This window comes from Copadichromis virginalis, linkage group LG12 (assembly GCF_057382275.1).
Source record: "Copadichromis virginalis isolate Kocher_CV1m ecotype Utaka linkage group LG12, C_Virginalis_male_GT1.1, whole genome shotgun sequence".
NCBI lineage: Eukaryota > Metazoa > Chordata > Actinopteri > Cichliformes > Cichlidae > Copadichromis > Copadichromis virginalis.
This window is the reverse complement of record NC_140629.1, coordinates 14136957-14158908: the sequence shown is the minus strand read 5'-3', so window position 1 is coordinate 14158908 and position 21952 is coordinate 14136957. Positions and strand designations below refer to the sequence as shown.

The 21952-nt window shown below is 39.6% G+C and overlaps 1 protein-coding gene across 1 annotated transcript in view; it reads right to left on the bottom strand.

Moving 5' to 3' along the window:
* Positions 1-857: 857 nt before the first annotated feature.
* slc15a4 (solute carrier family 15 member 4) overlaps positions 858-21952 on the bottom strand; it is a 30355-nt gene continuing 9260 nt past the window's right edge. The window contains exons 6-9 of the mRNA XM_085474824.1: positions 20847-21027; positions 17709-17867; positions 13424-13582; positions 858-2603 (exon numbers count right to left, since the gene is read on the bottom strand). Of these exons, the coding sequence (XP_085330950.1) occupies positions 2452-2603; positions 13424-13582; positions 17709-17867; positions 20847-21027 (651 nt within the window). The 3' untranslated portion in view covers positions 858-2451. The remainder of the gene's footprint in view (positions 2604-13423; positions 13583-17708; positions 17868-20846; positions 21028-21952) is intronic.

The following is a 21952-nucleotide window of genomic DNA, read 5'->3' as shown; positions in this document are numbered from 1 at the left end:
AACTACTGACTCAGGAATTGTATAAATGCTGGAGGCTATGAATTCAATGAAAGATAAAGAGCATTCAGAAGGTTCTCCGAGGAACTGTTGTTTACTCGCACCATCATCTTAAAATACGAGGAGGCCAGCGTCAAAACTACATCTATGTGTTTTTTTCCCCAGTTCTGCTTCCACAACCGCTATGACGTGTCAGAAATTCCTCTGTACATGTGAAACAAGCCACCACGCTAGAATTATGACCTCAAGGCATTGTGTTGGTTTTGAAACATCAAGCTGTCTGCTCAGTCACTGCTTCATGGGCGCTCTGACCAAATTAAACAGGAAACGGCCCTCCCCGAGCCTCACGGCTGGCAGGCCTTACCATTAAAAACTGATCTGTGATGACGCTGATTTCAATGATGAAACTAAGAAGAAATATGGTGCTTCCACCCCCAACAGGAATGCAAAATGAGGCTTTACACCTCTGTGTTAGCAACCTTTTTCCCCTACAGCAAGCTACAGGGCGTGTTTTTTGTAATATAAATAATTCAGGCATTCCACTTTGAGTTTGCCTTAGGACCAACAAACCATGACCCTAATCATGAAAGCAGGCTGTTAAAAGCACGATCCGTGATTCACATGTCAACAACGGTGTCGCCATGCTGCCTGAATTTAAAACACAGGATTGGAACATGTCCTTCCTGTCTTATCAATAAAACATTTGTGTCTCGTGTAATAAACTTACAGATCTGGAAGTTGTGCAACAAAGCTGTGATTGCATGAGTGGAAACTAACCAGTACAGTGATGTGACAGACAACTTTGTTAGCTTCAAAAGTTCTTCTTTATTTAGGCACTGGCTGAAAATGACAAAGAAAAGTCACAAAATAATACACTTTATTAATGGGAACACATAACACTACAAAACATTATCACAGTTCTGTACCATACTGAAATGTAACAGGACTTTTTTTTGATGTGACTGAGATGACAACATAATTACACATACAGTAAGCAATAGAACAAGAACACATAATTATCTGATCAAATAAACGCAAACAGAAAAAAATAATCACTTGAAGAGGTGTTTCATACTGTCAGTGAGATAGAATCTAGCTTTTTTTTCTTCTTTTAAATATACAACAACGCAAACGTAACTTCATTTAGTTCGGATCATAAATGACGACGACTGTTCTGAGCTCCCGAAGGCAGGTTTACATTTCCAGGAGCTTTATGTCACATGACACGATTCCTAGAGAGCCCTGAGTTTTCTTCCTTCATGTGTTCGGCTTAATTCTGAGGATTGAAAACGCACAGACGATGGTGCACACACACACACTTAATAGTATAAAAGTAAAACAAATGAATCACAGTCTTATAAATATAACAAAACAAAACAGAATTTCTGGTAAAGCTGCAAAGCCGTAAACGTTTCTGACAGCAAATGATTCGAAATAATGTAAATAATGTCACAAATGTTATGAATTTCTCAGTACTGAGATGGCATCACTGTGAATGCGTTACATTTTTTAACTGTTATGCATCCATTTCACTGTGATCCGAGCATTAATGCCACAAGTCTAAATACAGAGATTTTTTTGTTGGGTTCTGTTAATCTAACATTGAAGATATTCGATTTTGCAGCTTGACCAGAAATGTAAAACCGAAGCGTCACAGGAGTTGTGGAGTATTTCTGACATGAGGAGGCATGTATGTATTTATGTATGTATGTATGTATGAGTCATGTAGAGTGCTATCTGAGCATTTACAGGGTAGATTAAAGTGGCTTTACAGTGACTGATCAAACAAAAAATGTGTTTGTTTGAAATCTTCTCCAACAATCGGCATCTTGAACAGCAATAATTTAAGGGACTGTTTCAAAATTACCATCGAAACCAATTCCCCTTTTGGTGCGATCTCTTCCAAGATACTGCGTGAATGGGAATGAAATGGTGCTGATTCTCGAGAACATTTAATGCACGAATACCCGAGATTAAGCTTAAGGACCTAAATGATTTAAATACTGATGTGTCGTACCAGAATAAGTGAAATGAACTGTCTCTGTTAGATAACACAAACACAAATATCTGTAAAACAACTTTGAAAATATTCAAAGGGATCACATTTTATGGCACCGTTTCCTAAGTGCAAATGATCAAAGAAAGGCAACAGGGGCAGACACGCGCACAGAAGTAAGCAAGTACAGTATGAATAGTTAATCTCTGTACTGAAAGTGGTATTGCTGCAGTCACCCAGTGATTTCAAACCCATTACCAGGAAATCTGGAAATTACTGGATATCCAAAGCACTTTAAAACTAAATCTTACATAAAAAAGGGTGTAGTTATGACAGTTACAACTTCTTCGCTCAAACTGCTGTATTATAATTAATAAGGGGTTCTTAGAGCACTGAGTGATCTGACGAGGGGGTGACCTTAGTGGGCTGCAAGTTTATGAATGTGCAGCCGTGTTGGGTCAAGAGGAAGCGCGTCTCTGCTGCTGAAGCCCTGCTCTGGCTTTCTGCTTGTCGTACTTGACCGAGATAATAAGGAACACCAGCAATGTGACGCCCTGGATCCCCGCCAAGAGGAAGAAGTAGTAATGCAGAGAGCAGTCATTGATATTACCTGCAAGAGAACAAAATAAGGACATGTTATTAATAGAATATGTGAGAGTTTAGCTGAAAATGTGCACGATGAAACTGGCATTCATGTAACTCTTAAAAAGTTGGGAGCTGCATGAAGGAAAAAAAAAAAAGAAGACAAATATGGAAATCTGGAGAACAAAAGCATTGCAACATATTCGGAGGGTGACAGCAGGAGGGTTCTTTGTCACAAAGTACTTCTCCACGTTAAAAGAATACCAAAGGCAAAGGTAAATGGCCACGAGCTTGCAACTGTGTCAGGTTGCTGTGTGTTCAGCAGACATAAAAGGGGTGCTTGAAGTGAGCATGTTAAGGAAACACGATTCTGTCAGGAATTAGGATGGAGCGAGTGAGTGGGGGGGCTGAGGGCTTGTTACTTCTCACTTCACCATTGTGAAATCTTGTGAAAGTGAAGACAATTGACCCCACACTTCAGCGCTGATAAAGGAAAGCGGTATTGAAGCAACAGAGCAATGCAAGCCCTCAGCTATGATTCCAGCCCAGGAGTCTTTCATCGGCATTAAAGCGATTTTTGTTCCTGGTGGGACTGGGATGTGATTAAAGAAAAGAGAAAAAAAAGAAAGGTGGAAAAAATAAACTGATGCTTCCACTGTGATCTGTGGGACTTTCTTTTCTATTTTGGAGCCAGGAAGAGAAGACAAAAAGACAAAGCAGAGGGTTGCAGAAGACAAAGAGGAAGCAGTGATGGTATTTGCCGACATTCCCTGCACATTTATTCCTAATGGATTTGGCAAATCCAGCCCGACATCGGCCAACTTTGACTGTCTTAGCATTTGCTACACTGTTGGCTGAAGTGGCCATTCTCATTCAGCGACAAAGCTCGAGAGGACAGCTTAAAACAAATCCTGTTTTGGTCATGCTAGGGGTTTACATGAAGGGCAAAGCCGATACAGTTGGTTTCGCTGGTCAAGTATGGTGACAATTGGATTGGCATTAAAGCAGCTTTTTGTACAAATGACCGTGCGAGACAGATCAATTGACTTTCAGCCAACAGCATGAGACGATGCTGTGAACTACTCTGCTGGACACGGAGGGATTTTTAGGCTATTATTATTATTATTATTATTATCTATAAATGTGGAAATGTGAAGCCCAGAGTAATCTGACGGAGAAGCAGGCTTGATTTTAATTAGATAAGCGTCTGAATTAAGTCAAGTTCTGTGTACTCACGTGGAGTCTAATTATGCCTGTCAGTTTAAAGTTAACAGGCCCCTAGGTTAAGGTAGTATATGGTATACAGCATATGGTCTAAGATTTTTCATTTATTTCATTCTTTTACTTTTCTAATGATTTTACTGAGCAATTAAGAAACATGAACAGTGTGCTGCAGGCATGCACTCACTTACTGAATCACTGAGATTACGTTTAAAGTCAGCAGTTCTAACACACAGTGAGGTTGAGCCTTTAGTCTAAACACAAAACACAACACAAACATACACAGAGAATACAGAATGTGTAGTTCACAGTATGTTGCTTTAAACTGTCTTTTTTGTACAATATTAGGATGATGACTGAAAATAAGAAGAAATATAACAAGGACCTTTAATCACATGAGGTTCATTAGAATATTAAACACAGACATATTAAACAAAATCAGGTAAATCTAATTTTAATACCACAAAAATATTTGACTTTTTAATCAATTATTGAAGATGTCATTCTCCTTCTCTACCTTAGCTATCATAAATGTTAGGGACTTTGGCCATAACCACTTGCATGTGTGCTCTGGGATATTACCACGGACCTCAAATATCAACGTGTGTCAAACGGACCAGACCTCTGTATTGAAAATCATATGAGAGCTGGGTTTAAGACTGTGACCCAGACACCAAAGCAGAGTTTTCACTTGAAGAGTTAACAATTTCCACGGCTGTCACAGTCAGAGCCTTTTCCTTTTCTCTATCACTCATATCGTTGCCCCATGAATTCAGCCGCCACGTTGAGGTTGACGTACTGTGGCATCTGAGGGAAGATATTAAGCGGAAAGAAACCTAACTGTGGTGCATGCCAATGTAAGACAGCTCACAATGCTTTGTTTACCCATTCTACTTGCTAGATTCACAGACTCCCTGTGACTCCACTCCACAAACTGAAATTCAAGTTGAAGGTTGCACTGGAGGAGATCCAGCGCACATTACCAAAGCACAAGTGCAAGACGACAGAACAGAACTTACAGTGATCTCCAAAGAACAGCTACACTGAAGACAGTCCAGAGACACTCGGCGAGTGAGCTGCCAAATTTAAATCAGGTGAGGTTTTAAGGGTGGATCGCACAGTGCGTTCCAGGCAACTGAGTGACTGCTGAATGTTCTGCACCAACTAAAATGCTGTCGTGCTTACACAGCCAGTTAAATGTCTGTGTAACTTAACTTTTCTAGAAATTATTGAAAATTAGCCCTCTTCCTTTAAGGATGTTCATTGATTTCAGCCTGGCCTCAAGTCTTAGATCAACTGCCGTCGGTCCTTACTGCTCACTAAAAATATAAAAAAAAAATAGAAATAAATCAAAGAAGGGATTATGGAGGACAGGCAGTCAAACATATGGGTGCTTTGAGAATACTGGAGGGCAAGATGACTTAACAAATGCATACATAAATCTGTCCATCTGACCCGCCATAATTTATAAATAATAATGAACAAATGAACAGCTGTGACTTACAAAAAAATGCCAGTTTTACATAAAAAGGTTTTTACAGAAAAGCCACAACTCACTGCAGAGGTGCGATCCACAGCTTCAAGTTCCTTCTAATCAAAGAGCAGAATTTGTGGCAGAGCTCATCAGATAACACCGTGCACATTGTGCAAATACAGATGGCCATATTCCCACTCGCTGTGCTGTACGCACGTTCTTGTGGATAATTAGACATTAAGGCGAACAAAGCAGCGCTGCTACGATAGGATACATCCCTCAGGAGCGACTCCTCGTCAATGCCCTGTGCACTGGGCTGTTTCTATAGCTTGAAACCTTTGATCAAGGAACAAAGACGCAGCTGATGACTTTGACCCGGGCTGAAGTTTTAGCTTATTTTGTGATGTCATCTTAATCTGGTCAAGGGTGTAAATTGTGAGAAATAGATCAAAAACCAAGACAGTGTTTAAATAATTCATGAAGATGAAAAAACAATGTGTTTGACAGCAGGGCATGAAAGGAGAGGGGTTAGCGCGGTGAAGGTACTTAGATTTTCAATCGATAATTCACAGATGGTAAACAAAGAAGAGTCTGCTGCGGTAGTCTTAATTCACAAAGCAGTATTGCATAAAGTAATATAGCATACAAATGATGTATGGGAACACATATACATGCTCAATAGTAATAACAAGAGTGTTTACTAAAATATGACCCATTTAATGTAGGATATAGACCATAGAAAAATAAGTGCAAGGTCTACAGAAACATATTCAACAACCTCTGAGTTTGCTCCCGGGTGCTCGGCCTGCAACAAACCAAGATTTTACTAAAGTTTCCTTCAATTTAAAGTAAAAAAAAAAATCAAAAAACCAAAACCTTAAAGTAGCTTTAATAATATTCTAACAGATGACTGGATCACAAACTTTGTTCTAGTTTTGCAAATCTACCAGAATGAAAACTGCTGCTGGTAAAAAAAGTAACATCCAATTTTTTGGAGCAGTACTGAAAACAGTGCAAGGTTTTGATGCAACCTATTGTTTTCGAACATATGTTTACGGTTTTCAAAGTATTTAATCAATTGTTGGGAGAAAAAATATGCCCAAAAGTTCTCCCATTGAAATGGATGGGAGGGCTAGAATGTGCCAACTGAATGACAGCTTGGAAGAAGCTGCAAAATTTTTAAAATGTGCTTTAACCATCAATTTATCACCAAATTGAGGTGAACTCAGTTTTCTTTTAAATGATATCTTCTTTATACCCAATACAGTATTTTTATCTGTAGGCATCTAAGAGGATTGCCATCTACTTGCCCACTAAAGGTCAATCATAATTTTTCATCTTTTGTCTCACTCCTCTGAGCACATTTTTAACACTAATCAAAAAATCAAGCACAACTTCGTCCAAGGAGATTGCTATCCTATTTTTACCCTAGTGTGACTGAACCAAAGCACGAGGGCACAGGTGTGTGTTGGCTTTTAAAATTAAAGCCCTTGGATTATTACTGGAAATGCAGTATGCTTTAAAATCTGCTAAGTTTTCAATATAAAAGCACTCACTGGCCAACAAGCACTTTGCTACTGGGATTTTTTCATGTTTACTTCAACAAATTTCACTTGCTGACTCCAAATCTGAAAAATGCTTTGATCTCAAACATCACGTTTTTTAAGTTATAGTATTCCAAATGTTGGACAAATAAGATGAACGGACAGAAACAGCGATGCATTTCAGCATTTAAGAACAAACTCTGATCTCCCGAAAAGTGAAGCCAAAATTAAGGAAGGTGTTTTTGTTGGTCCTGAAATCCCTGAACTTATAATTGACAATAACTTCCAAAGGACACTGACGCTAACTGAAGCAGCACATTGGGAATCATTCACACAGGTTATCCAGAGTTTTCTTGGAAATCAAAGAGCAGAAAATTATGCTGAGGTTGTGGAAACATGCTGAAAGTCCACCAGCTAAAAAAAATGTCACTGAAGATGCACTTTTCACATTCTCATCTCAACTTTTTTCACCACAAAATCTGGGAGATGTCAGCGATGAAAACAGGGAAAGATTTTATCAAGATATAAAAAGTGACGGAAAATTGGTATCAAGGAAAATTTAATCTAAGCATCACGTGTCACCACTGTTGTTTCTTGGATGTGCAGTACAAGTGCAAAAGCAAGTGCCTCAAACACTTTTGAGCTGGTCTTGTTTTATTTGAGCTGCCAGAAATATGCTTAGACACAGATCTCATATAATATCAGTGTAATAAATAGATAAACTGGTATAAAGTTCCTAGTAGCAAACAAAAAATGTGTTATGTAGTATTTATAGCCTGAGTTTCAAAAGTCTTATGGTAATTATAGGCATAAAAACATCCAATTACTTACTGGCAAATGCTTTGACCCTTCAGCTTTTTTTTGCCAATCTTTTAAGCTACAAGCAACAATCAGCAAAGTCCAACAGCCAGCAACACTAAAGACTCTAGAGGCGTCTAACGGGAACCATCAGTTTCTTAATAGAGGGAGGAAAAAAAAACCTTAAACCCTAACCTGCACCACACAATGCAACAGAACAGGCAGGAGCAACAACCCCACTTCATAAAAATCCCATCGTTTAGCTAAATCTTAAATTACATTCAAGCTCCACCCCTCTCCAGGGCCCACTTGGCTGCAAAGCACTTTTGAAAAATATAAAAAACTAATTACAGCAGCACAAGACCAAACAAGGACATACTTAGAAAAAGCACGCATTAATAAAGCTGATAAACATTTGACAGATGTATGAAAATTAAATTCAAAGCGAGGTAGTGAGGGGAGAAAAAGAGTACCGTAAATGTCGGGCTATAAGCCGCTACTTTTTGCACAAGCTTTGAACCCTGCGGCTTTTAGTCAGGTGCGGCTTTTCTATGGATTGTCCATGATTTTTGTCATATCGTAAGACGATTTGTTTTGTGTGTTCCGCTGTTGTACGGCACTACGTTGCCTGGCGGAAGGATCGGGGTTCAAGAGTGGTATGTTAGTCACATGTCCGTCCGCCAGGCAACGTAGTGCCGTACGAAGTAGCGCGAAAAACAAACTTCAAAGTAGCGCTACGCGTTCAGCGGGAGGCGTGGATGATGAGCGGCGATAAACTTGCAAGTTATGCCCAAAAAGCAAGTTATGCCCAACTCCACCGGTGGATTCTGACAGCGTGGAAAAGTGTGAAAACATCCACGATCACCAACGGATTTTGAAGGGCTGGACTGCTGCATGATGGAGAGGAGGACACCGCCACGGCCCTTCTGAGGGTGTTCGACTCTGACACTGACAATGAGGATTTCTTTGGTTTTGAAAGTGACAACGAAGGAGAGAAGAAGAGTGGATGACGAAGCCATCCTGAGCCTGTTTGTATCCGACACTGGAGAAGAGGACTTTGGTGGTTTTAGTGCGCAGGAAGAAGAGAAAGATGGTGGTGAATGACTGACTTTTCTTCTTGTTAAAGCTGTGTCACTGCACCTGAGCCTAAAAGGTAGTCCGAATCTATTTTTCTGGTGTGCTGTAGGCTACTGTTATGTACTACATGTGCAAATATGTACCCATAACTTGTTTTTCAAAATATTAATAAAAGTGATGTCTCCAAACAGCCATCTCTTTCCTGACAATTCCCTTTGTGCATATTCTCTTACATATGATAAGTCAACATTGAAACACCTGCGGCTTTTGGTCAGGTGCGGCTAATGTATGTACAAAACAGGATTTTCCCCTGATTTTAGCTTGTGCGGCTAATATTTAGGTGCGCTTTGTAGTCCGGGAAATACGGTAGTACTGCTGATACACTTGTTACTAAAATGTTGCCATGTTTAGAGGATCTGTTTGGCAGCTCTGAGTTAGTAAATTTCAAGGTTGTGATTAGACTGAATGCCGCAAACAGGAGGGGTCACCCATCCAATACTGGAGCGTTGTAAACTTGTGGGATAATTTACCTGCAAGTGGGCTTGAGGAGACCATGTGAGTCGAAATGAAATGGGTCAATATCAATTTAATGTTTGAAAATGGATCAATTGATCCAGACCTTCGGTATTATAACCCAACATTTTAATGCTCCAGTGACTTCAATGCCATCTTCAGCCTGAGAATGAAATCGGGGGAAAGAATCGATGCATGTTTGCTTCAGCAATAAATATTATTTTCTGCAGCTCTCTGCCAGCTTGGAAGACTTCATGATTGATCCTGAGGTTTTTAAATTGCTACAACAGGCTAACCATATGTATGCGCCCCCTATTACTTCTGGCGTGTATACAGACCTGCACAGTCCTTTCAGACAGAGTTTATGTTAAATTCTACAGATCTGACACTAGAGGCTTCTATTAACACCCTGACATTTCACGAAGCCCGGCCCAACAGGATGTGCGAACGTCAGCTCGCTGTGAATATCGGAACATGTGCCAGACATCTGACATAACATCAGCCAGGACTTGAATGCTGGTAAAAGAAAAGGCCATTTCCTGTCACGTGACTACAGAAATTCACAAAAACCATTCACTAACAGTGAATAAAACCTACACAAAAGGGAAGGGGAATTAAATGCAAGCGCCATTATCTAAAGACAAAAGCCTTCTCTTGTGTAAAGGATAATATTGCATAGAGCGTAAAGGCTGATGCTTGACTGACTTAGCCTGAGAATAAAAGTAGCTGCAGTGTTTTTATACCAGACCTATAAAAATACCAATGAGAGAATGTGATGGATGACTACTCAACCAGATGTAACTACGGTGGAATACAATTTGTTGTGAGATTTAAGGGATCAATAATTTCAACACGAGCTTGAAAGGTTTCAAGTTTGAGAGCTAAAATGTTGCATAAAGCACTCTGCGGACCACTGCCGTGTCCTTCAGTTGCACACACACAGGGTCATTCACCCCAAGAACAAGAGCAGGTTTTAAGGATTATCACACACAGAAAACAAACAAAGAAGAACATCTAAAAACTAAAGACTCATCTGCAGTGGCATTGACGTTTGAGCTGCACAAGTGAAGAGAAGCTCACTCAGCAAAATAGGTCATAACTGGGCAGAAAATTAAAAAGATAATAGAAAATTTTCAATGACTGGCTCTTTGCTGACTCTGTCCAAATGAGGCAGGCTCCGTGAGGAAAAATGTTGCCCATCCCAGGGTTGGAGCATGCACGAGACTGCAGATTCCTTCTTAAGATGAGCAATAGAATGACTTGCATATCATTTAAGCCATTTAAATCTTGGACGAGTGCTATAACTATCTCTGTGATGCAGAAAATTACTGGAAATAAAAAGGGAACTACACTACTATTCAAAAAACAAATATAATTTAAAATTTTAAAACCAAACGCTTACAGTGTTGTCAGAAAGTCCTTTGTAAACACATTTTACTTGCTAATTGTATTTTAGTGATGAAAAAGAGGCTTATTTGCTCCCTTAGTTTCTAAGACTTTTAAACAATAACTGACCAGTAAATGGACTGGTTTATATATAGTGCCTTTCTACTCAAGTTGTCCCCTTCCCACTACAAATCTTATTTACCCTTAAACATTTATTCATACAGTGCTATGGCGAGGTGCACTGTTCCATCATTCACACTCAGGCATCAGGTGCAAGTTGGGGGTCAATATCTTGCCTGAGAATATTCCGATCGGTGAGTGTAGTCAACCCCTTCTAACATCTGAGCCACGGGCACCTCTGGTAACGCTAGTAGCTGGGCTAAACACACTCTGGCCTGATGACCACCATCCATGTTCAGTGCAATTACCGCTTAAACAAAACATTTTCGGGATCACAGCTTACACACATTTACTTTGTAGCACACTGCCAAATCATAAGAAGTCCCTGATGAGATAAAGAAGGGACATAAAAGACAATCATCTGGAAAGGGTTACAAAGCTATTTAGGAGGCTCTCAAACTCCACAGCTCAACGACCCACAGCAACAAAGATTACTGGAACAAGAGCGAACAGCAGGAATAGCCAAACCTCTTAAAACTTCCCAAGAGCAAGTCTCAACAGATGCAAGGAATGACAAGTCTCTGTCACCTCAACACGTGTCTATTTTTGACTCCACTAACCAAAACACTGGGCAAAAATGATGCTCTTGTGCTTGCAGAAATATTGTGATGGCGCATCACAACCAAAAGCAATAATTGGATTTCACAAGTTCTTCTATAATATGTTTCAAACCTATTTCAATGTGAGAATTAAGGAGTTGCAAATAGATATATCCTTTAACCACAGTTACAAGTAATATTCTGAGTACCACAGTCTTTCTGTTTCAGTCTGCTGATGGTAACAGGGGTGCACAATGAGATTTAGGTGCAAGTTTGCGAACCTTTTGTCACAATGCAAATGTGTCCACATATTCATACTGGATACACTATTTTTCTGGCATGCTTTCTCACATAAGAAGCTGTGTTTACGCAGGTTTAACCTTTAGTTTTTAAAAAAAAATACGTGACACAGTTTAGTTTAGGGGGAAAAAAGAAGTAAATATGAGGTTGAATACTTTGTTATGCTACTGCCGTGTGCAGTTATATTACAGCCACTGTACCTTCTTAGTTAAACCTTTAAGTGTCTAATTAATGGTCATCTAAGGTTTTGGTACCTTCTTTGATCTTGTCTTTTAAAAATATGAAAACACAAATCAGCCATGATCGTCCCTGACTTCTTTACCAAACCGAAAGTTTGAATCTGCAAAACAAGGAGAAAGCTGAATTCTCTCTGTGACATTTTACCTACACTGACTAACAGAGGCTTGTGCAGAGAAGGGGGATGATAGAGCTACAGCATGACAGGAGGGCTGAGCATCTACCAGTGTGATGCCAAACTAGCAGCGCCATCTCCATGTAATGCTCGAGGGACAGCTTTACTTAAGAGGAACAGGCCTATGTAATCAGACCCCCAGCCTGTGATTAATGCTGCTGTCTGTCTTCAGGCCTGTGCAGGTCAGTACAGCTCGGCACAGCTCACCCAAGACGCTGTTTACCGCACGCCATGTTGCCTGCAGCCATGGAAATAAGCTGAATCTTTTCCACGTAGAGAGCCAGGAGATGTGGAAAAAAGCTAGCATCCAACAAAATGTGAAAAACAGCCACAATAACAAACAGCATAAACCCTGACTGTACGTAATGCCTAAGCTTTGTGCCGTATGTCTTTAATCAGTGGCCAGGAGGGTGTTTTGTTCCATTTCTGCAGTTCACCTTCTTTTTTTGGAAAGCAAAGGGAGTCTTATGGGCAGAACAACTTTAGCTTACCTTCCCCTCAAGTTATGCACGGCTGAGCTGGATATATGAGGCATGCAAAGCATTTTCTAGTGCTAACATCATCAGAAGTACCACCCTACCTGTCGGTACACTGTATTAATGAGCTATTAGGTGTTTGTGGATAAACAATTTACAGTGTTGGCTTATTTACTGAATGCTCAGGGAAAAGTGCATCTGGGTGGGGAGCCTCTACTCACTGGGAGTCCATCCATCTGCTGCCACCACCACGCTATTCATTCTAGCACTCGGACAGATTTACACAAACCTTTTGTCGTTAGTCTGACATGTCTATTTATAATGTGAAACACTCTTAAAACAAGAGACCTGTGCAGGGTGTTGTCCCCCTCCTTTCTGTGTATAATTTACAAAGTCTTTAAGTGGATTTTAAATTAGCTCAAGCTTTTGAACATTCTTAAGCTATGTTCCTGGAAGATTAATTTCAGGCAGTCTGAATCGATGCCTCTCTTGTGGTTTTATACCTAAAGTCGATGTGGGAATACAATAGTATGTGGTCTAGCACTGGGTACCTAACAGGATGCTTGGCAAAAGAGGTGACAGGTGACTTACAGATAGCGCTGAGAATCACGTCACTACTGTGTGTTTTGATAATGATGAAGTGATGAGAACAGGTTGAAAAGAAAACCAGCTTTTATTTCAAGTTTAAGCACAAGTGCTTGAAGTCTTCGCCTTTGTGGTAGCTTCACCTACACCAAATGGTTCCAGGACCACATTTTTCAATAATACAAAAACACGCACAGACATATGTGTGCGCTTACACTTCCACAAACATACAGGTGCACGCACACACGTGCTATCTGCTTCAGTCGAGTTCTCTACCTCTTGATCACGGTACGTGCGACGTACCTGCCAAATTGGAATTATCATGAGCTAAAATATCTCTTACCGAAGTCTCTATGGGATGACATCCAGCCAATTGACTTGAGGGAGACAATAGCCAGCAATCCGGAGCCCACAAAGGATCCAATCCCAGAAAAGAAAAAGAAAAGCCCCATGATGGCACTCTGCATGGACTTGGGGGCTGCAGAATAGGCAAACTCCAGGCCTGCAATAAAGATGAAAACACATACGTAGAAATATATATGATTAAATGTTAATGTAACGCAGCTTTATAGTTTATATGGTACAACATGTAATGAAATATGACAAAAGCTGCCACTGATGATGTAATGTAACTTGGAATTCAGTGCTACTTAGACACAGGATTTAACCTAAACACGTTCTGAATAAATCCAAGTCTGAGATACTGGAGCAACAAGGTAACATAATTTACTTGGATACGAGCGGTGTGATAAATAATAATATGTGGAAATCTAAGTCTTTCCCGACTAAGATTAATGCTTCTTCACTTTCAATGTCATCTTCCGATGCATCTCTGGACCACTTTAAATTACATTTGGGGAAATGGGAAAACTTGCACGGAAGCAAATATGGCAAGCAGGATTGGTAGAGAAAACAATATTGTGTTGGTATGTCTAACAAAAAACTGTTCTTTTTAAAAGATAGTCCCCCAGATTTCAGATCATTTCAATTGAATGTCCTTCCTCAGAGACCCCAGAATATTACACAGTTTGTGCAAAACCCAGAGACAGCCTCTTGGTTTTAGACACACGGTTTTCTGGATTGTAAACTGTGGTAACGCCACTGATATAACAGCTTATCTGACTCATGATCTATTACAATTTACATGTTATTGCCCATAAAAGTAACCAGTACCCACTAGGTGATCAATGCGTTTAGGTTTAATCAAAGATCAATACTGTAGGAAGAGTAGTGATTTTTGTTACTTCTAGTGGACAGACAACTAAAAACATCAGGCATGCTGGTGTACATTTTATGGGCGGAGTAACATTTCAATCCCAACTCTTCGCGTATTTATCCATCTGTGTAAAATAATTTTGTTTTTGTTTTTTGGGTGGGTTTTGTTGACTGTTCACTTGTTAATTGCAAAAGAATTCCTTGGCAGCTCATTTCCTATTGTGGCACTGGACTGTGGTGTTTGTAAGTACTAAATAATTTGTGGAAGACAAATTATTCAGTATTTACTGTGTGATGGAAAAAAAACAGACTGGAGGGGGGAAAAAAAAGAGCAAGAAACTTTCGAGAAAGAGAGAGGAGTATGGGGAGAAATCTGTGTGTCCTCTGCCTAAAACATTCTGTCTTGCTGCAAGCTGACATTGATAATTTCATGGCACCTCAAACATAGGAGCCCCTATAGCTACATCTGTCAGAAGAGATTAGGGACTTGTGCTTATGTGTGCCTTTTAACATCCTTGGAGGGTAACATTGTTCAAATTAACGTGATGAACAGTTTCTTGACAGATACCTGCGATAGTTCTGAGAAGGAAGGAAGGAAAGAAAGAAAGAAAGAAAGAAAGAAAGAAAGAAAGAAAGAAAGAAAGAAAGAAAGAAAGAAAGAAAGAAAGAAAGAAAGAAAGAAAGAAAGAAAGAAAGAAAGAAAGAAAGAGGGATCCTTTTAGAATAAAAAGGCACAGATAGATGTGGCAAATATTATCACTGGGTATGCATGAAAATAACCTATATAACCTAAATGCCTCACCTGCTTTCAGGGAGTGTTGAATGACAAGTTTAATTTTAATAAGGAACACAAAAACACTCAGAAGGGGAATACATATGTACATATCTGATGTATATATTGTTTTCTATTCCCAAGGTCAGAGGTTTTTTTATGGTTTAGAAAGTAACATAAGCCTTCTACTTTTTTCATAAGAAAAAAAACATGTTTAAAAATACTGCGGGCACTATTTTCTTTTCTTTTACGAGAGGGTTTTGCATTTTCTTGCCACCTTAAAGCAGACGAACTTGAGTGGCATATGTGGAAAGCATTACCCATTGCCGTACAAGACTGGGGACTGCAGTCAGAAAGTTTGATAGCACCAGAGGTTTTACACAGATTTATTCAAACAGAAGATGACTAAGGGGAAATATTCCTCTTTACCAGACACATGCCACAATTCTGTCAGACATTTTGTCTTGAACTAAGCCCTGTGGGATGGAGAGAGAGAGGGGAGAGCAAGTTTATTTTAAGGATCCCTATAGCTTTGTCAAATCCCGGATTTGACTTTCATAGGGACTCTCTTTACGCAAGTTCCAGTGTTTTATAGAAGCCTTATGCATTTCCGCTCAAGGGTTGTATAATACCCAAGCTCATTAAACAGATTTCAGTTTCCAAAGATTTTTAAAGATGACAAATGTTTTCTGAGGGAACTGGACTGACCAGATATTCCTTCAAGTCCTAAATATTAATGGTCTCATTTTCACTCTTAAGTAAGAAATAAAGAATGTACTACACCGAGACCACACAATATGTTGTAGGACATTTCATAGTAGTGGGAGAATGACTCAATCATGCCTAGAGGGATTAACAAAGTTGAATCACTAAGGCAATGACTGCAAGAGAAAGTAAGCAAAAAAATACAGATTCCAATTAGATAGATAAGCAGAATGCGAGGTATATTGCCCTATTTTGTATGTCTGCATGCTAAAGGATAAAAATGGCCCACAGCTGCTACTCCGTTCAACGCAAAACAACTTCATAAAGAATTTCACATTTAGTGCATTTCTTACAAACACAAACAGCATTAAAGCAAATCCCCACATTATTGTATTACTGGGGCAATATGCTCTCCCCAAAGCTGTTAATGAAAAGGCATTTACTCTTCACACCAGGGCTCGCAAGAAATGAAATGACTCTCATTTCTCGCGAGTTTCTTACCGAGCAGTTTTGAGCCGATACCTGGAAAATGATCACAAACAGGACTGTAGCTGTTGTTTGAACTAAGAGCTACTCTGACCCGCCTTGATCCAATGCAATTCTTTTCTTTTTCATTGCTTTTGCAAACATAAATGACAGGAAATGTATTTCTCTGAGAAAAATAAATAAATAAATAAATGAAACACTTGAAATTTGAAGCAAAAAAATTTTGTGGGGAGAAAAAAATACGGTTGAATTGCCTTCTTAGAATCGTCTTGTCTCGACTAAATAATGTTCACAAACAATCTCAGCCATTGTAACATTTTCTACGCTGACAAAGAGGAATGTAATTACAAAGCCTTACCAGTATTAGTTTAACGTATTTGCTGCTTCTTACTGGACAAATGATAGAGATGGATGAAAAATTATGAGGCTATTTAAAATATTACAAATTAGAGGTGCAAATAACCTGTTATACTATGTCATCTTAAATGTAAATGAATGTAAATCTGCAGTACAATCCTTTTAAAAGTGCAATTTGATAAGAAGAAATCTTAATAGGATGTTTAAGAGCCGTTTTCTGCTTCTTTGGTGTATGTACGCAGATGTAAATGTCAGATCTATCAAACTGCTGGACTGATAATTAAACTTTCATTTGCTATGGTGTAACACGTCCTTATTAACAGCGTGTCAGCTGTGAAAGCTAACTAAGTGAATATGTGTCAGTGCAATTTGTTAGTATTATCTCTGAGCCGTCCCTTGTTTGTAGAAGGAAAAAGGCCCAATGTAAGAGTCATTGCATATGATGGCGCATATCTAAAAATGTCAGCTTACCACACTATTAAACATTAAAGGTGAAAGCTTTATATCACGCTCCACCTTGCACTGCAATTATAAATATAACCTATATATAACCTATCTGTACCTTTATGCATCTCGCCATCTCCTCTATCTGTTTCAAGAGCACTGGACGTAAAATGAAAGCTTTGCTTTTTCCTCCCTGTTTGTTAAAAAGCAGTTACTGTAACGGAGCATTTTCCTTATTTGGAAAATGCTCCGTTACTTAACAATGTCTTGCAGTAGTGTGATAAAATCGGGATAATCAATTATCAATTGATGTTGTGGGCTATTTACTCTGGAGTATGGACTGCAACCCACAAACACATTAAGCTGGTGCCGGATGGCAATAAATCAAACAAATTGTTCAAAAAGGATTTACACATTAGTCTTCACTGCATTGTGCTTACAGGAATAGGCACAATGGGCTTTAGCCCCCAATCTATTCTGAATGTTCAAAGGGAAAAGCTGATCAACTCAAAGTACAAGTCTCTTACTCTGGAGAAGGATGTGACATTTTACCATTTGTCTGAGTCATCATGTTTACCTGATCGCACTATTAAATGAAAGTGTTTAGCATTTATTTGAAAACTTCACAGAGGATGTCAACTGGCTGTACCTGCAATGCTGGCAAATATTTCGCTGATTCCAATCAGCACGTACTGAGGGATCTGCCACCATATGGCCAAATCTGCCGCGTGGTAGATGACGCTCCCAAGCATCTGGTCAATGGTACCATTGGATTTGACGATCTCCAGGCGCTTTGTCTCCAAAATACCTGATGGGGTGGACCCAGAAAACAGTGCAAGGAAGAACAATTAACTAAGGGGAAAGCAAAAAAAAACAAGACCTAAAATTTATTACACACACACACCAATTACCCATGCTATATTTAGCATGGGTAATTTGAAAAGGCTTATATATTTTGGAAAGGATACTTTAAAGTTCGTGACACCAACATACAGCAAGAAGCTGCCAGACTTAGAGTTTTCAACACTGAACAGTCCATTAAGGATTTAGCTAATTTTAAGGCTAGCCTACACTTCATTAAGATCACATCTGCACGCTTCTATATTCTGGCAGCTGGTAATGGGACGGTGCAGATGATTCAATAATAAGAACCAGGCAGTTGTCATCAACTGCCGCTGCTTCCTAAAAGCTTTATTCGATAGCTATTATCATGTAACCAGCGGCTATTTCCAGATAACTCCCAGAGACAGCCTCCTATCATAACTGCACTTAATGCTATATTTGAGAGGAGTTGTAGCCTTGTAATCCGGATATCCTATAATACCAGCTGTCCATCTCGAACAGCACGGCCACTGAGCTGCCCCGAGCAAGTCGCACTCTATAAACGCACACATCTCTGCTCCCCCCCACCCACCCTAACTAAATATCACACAACAGACAACCCAGCGTGATCCCTGGAAACTCTGCTCCAGCTTTTCTGGAAAAAAAAAAAAAAAAAAAAGGAGAAAGAGGGCGAGAAAGAGTGAGAGAGAGAAATGCTTTGGGTGCAATAGCCATTGAGCTTTAACCAAATGAGATCAGACATAAAGTGAGAAAAGTGAGACAGCATGCTAAAAAACAAACAAACAAAAAAACAACAGAAAAGACAATGTCAGCATAGTTTTTGAGAGCTGGTCAGCATGTGGCCAAAGTCTGGGAGCGTTGTACATAAATGATCAGAAACAGTCCACTGTCTACTTAGCAGCATGCCTTCAGTAGTCCCTTTTCACTGCATGGGTAGTCCACCTGTCCTTGTACCACGTGTGTCAGCACATACAGCTTCACTGTGTAAAATACTGCTGCACCAATCCAGACAAATACACAACAAGATGAAAGAGATGCTACCGCCGAGGAGCAGCGGTGTGGCGTGCCGGCAGTGTCATGTGTGACAACTATCTAGTCTGTGGATAAAAGGTGCCACACTTGGACATTCACAGCTATCCATCTGTCAGTCTTTGAACTTCATGATTTTAGCTTTTGGACCGCTACAGATAAGCACCGAGTAAAGTCAACTTAGAATGCAGCTTGAAATGTAATAACAGTGTAAGGCAGCTCCCAGGAGTCAGTGTGCGTAACTGAACAAATGTGAATCGAGTCAGTTCTGGGGATAAACGGTGCACAGGCTCTGCAAATTACTGCTGTCTGAATAATTATTCAAATAAGCTGCAGATGCAATATCATTATACTGCATCTCAGTAATTCACTTTACAAAGCATATTACTGTAAAACTTTGACAGAGTCCTCCGATTTGTCTCCTGGAATCCAGGTCAGAAATTTGTCGCACACGAGTTGTGTACTCATCTGTCCAATTCCCACACCATAAACACATTCTCTCTACTCCCAGAACTCAAAACAGCCTTCTGCAATATTCTGAGTTTATTTTGCCTGAATTTAAATGCAAGTGCTGCACTTTATTTCAGTGAGTCGAATGGAAAAGCAAACAGCTAACCAGCTTTGGAACATGAAAATGAAAATATTAGAAGGACCTTTACTTGTCAGAAACCTCACATCCTCTGATATTTAAACTGAAAAATAAACACTACGGATTTGGTTAATAATCATTCTACCGCATCAGGTTGATTGAAAAAGATTTGTTTGATGGTCTTACTCTGCCAATCAACACTAGAACATTTGAGGACTCTACAGTCTTCTTTTTACACTCACTGTTTTGATGAGGTGAGCTTTAATTTATTAAGTTGCTGGGTTTGGGGGGTTTGTTGTGTTTTTTACACATTCTGCTATCAGATGACCATAAAGGAGCAAGAATAAACAAGTTTATCATACGTGGAGATAAGACCAGTTTGTAAAAACAGACGTAAAACATACCATAAAATAATCGTGAGCTAATGTTATGACACTTCGGTTGTGATTTGTTGAAAACTGTAGAATCGGCTTGCTTGTGCTATATAAGGATACAAAGCATGCTTGTCGTGGAAACTGTTGTTAAGACATTTGACTACAAACTCAAAAATGAAATGAAATGAGATGAAAGAACGGCCAGTTCTACAGAGATTCCCTCACAATTATCCCCAACAACTGCTGTTTATTTTCATTAAGTGCATTATTCCCCATCTATAAAACCACACTAGTCAATATCTAAGGATCACTAATAGTAAAATATGTTCATTTTGCACATTTGCATTTCTGTGTAAGAAAAAGTGGAGCGTTTGTGGAATACAATGTAGACTGATTGGCTTTTCTTCCTGCCTTCATGCTCGAAACATTTTAGCCTGGATGCATCAGTGCAGCAGCAACCACTGACAGGCCTGGCTGAAGCTTTCAAAAACAATCTACAGACTGGAAAAGAACACGACTGAGCACGGCTGGTGCAGTCACACAGGACTAAAAAGTTAGATGCCACAGCGCTCTCTATAAGCTACTGAGTGAGGGGGGACAATATCTGCTGCTTTTCCTTTGCCAGATGGAAAGTCATGGGATTCTGGAATAGACTATAAATCTGTGACAAACCATCTTTCGAGTCCCACATAAAGCAACCCCAGAATAGCAATAAAAATTTAAAAAAAAAAAGTTCAGTGACCATATTCAAGTCATGTCAGTGAAGCGGCTTTGTATTAAAGCCATGTTACCAAAAGTAATGAAAATATAGATGAAGTAGATGTGGCACTGGAACTGCTGATTGTATGTTCCATCTGCCACAGAAAATAACACCCAACTTTGCCTTTTTACTTTGTTGTGTTTGTACTATTTAAGTGACATGTACAGAGAACTCGGCTGCGGGTGCACTCACCCGCTGCCACGGCCGAGCACATGACAAAGAACATCCCTACTGCGATCCTTTTCAGGGAGGAGGGCAGCAGGCCGCGCCGTTTCAGGATTGGGTCCACCACTTTGTCCTTCAGGGGAATCAGCATGATAATGAGCACTGCGTCAAACATGGTGAGCCAAGCAGGCGGGAAGCGGAACGTCATCTGGGGAATCCAGGGGGAGAAACATGGGATGAAAGAGAACAAAAGGCAAAAAAGTATGAAAACTACACAGTTCGCCAAATGTTTGCATTCACTGGAGTCTGTGCATCCTTCAGACTTGATACTGCTCTGGCACCCCCAGGTGGTCAAAAGCAAAACATGAAGCAATTTAAAAAACAAAACATAAATAGCATGTATAGTAATGCAAGCAGGCAGTCAATACCGAATAAATATTCAGCTTATTATTCACAGCCGTAGCAGCAGCAGCACTAGTATTAATAGGATTCATAAGTTCTCTTTTTTACATTCCAATCTATTAAAGCTTAAATGTGAGACAAAATTGACAAAACTGATTCTGAATTATCACGATAAAGCGTAATCTTTGGAAGGAATAATTGCACTGTGTAAACAGACTGGATGACATATCAATCAAACAGAAATTCCACTATAAGCATACAAAGTATTTACAAGTTGAGGCAATATCTCACTGACTGAGCAGTGTAACAGTGCAGACTGCTGGAGCAGAGTTTTTGTTTGTTTGTTTTGTTTTGTGCAATTCAAATTCCAAGTGCCATCTGAGCTCCTGATGTGTCTCTGGTTTAACACTTCTGATAGGATCATTTATTCTCAAATTGAATTTCCATTTCTTAGAGCGACCGCTGGCAATCTGTACGCAGCTCCTTAGAGAGTGTTTTTCTCTCTTCTTTGTACATTATCATATTCAAAATGATAGGAAGTGCTAAATGAGACTTCTTCTTTGCCAAGGCAAGGCTGGCATGAATGACTGAGGTGTCTCAGCAGGCCCAAATCTCACAAATCTCCGTGTGTTTTTTTTTGTTTTGTTTTCTTCCCCACTTCCCCAAAACAAAACCACACATACACACTGTATACTGATTTAGCAATTTGGGAAATGATGAAGACTTATTGC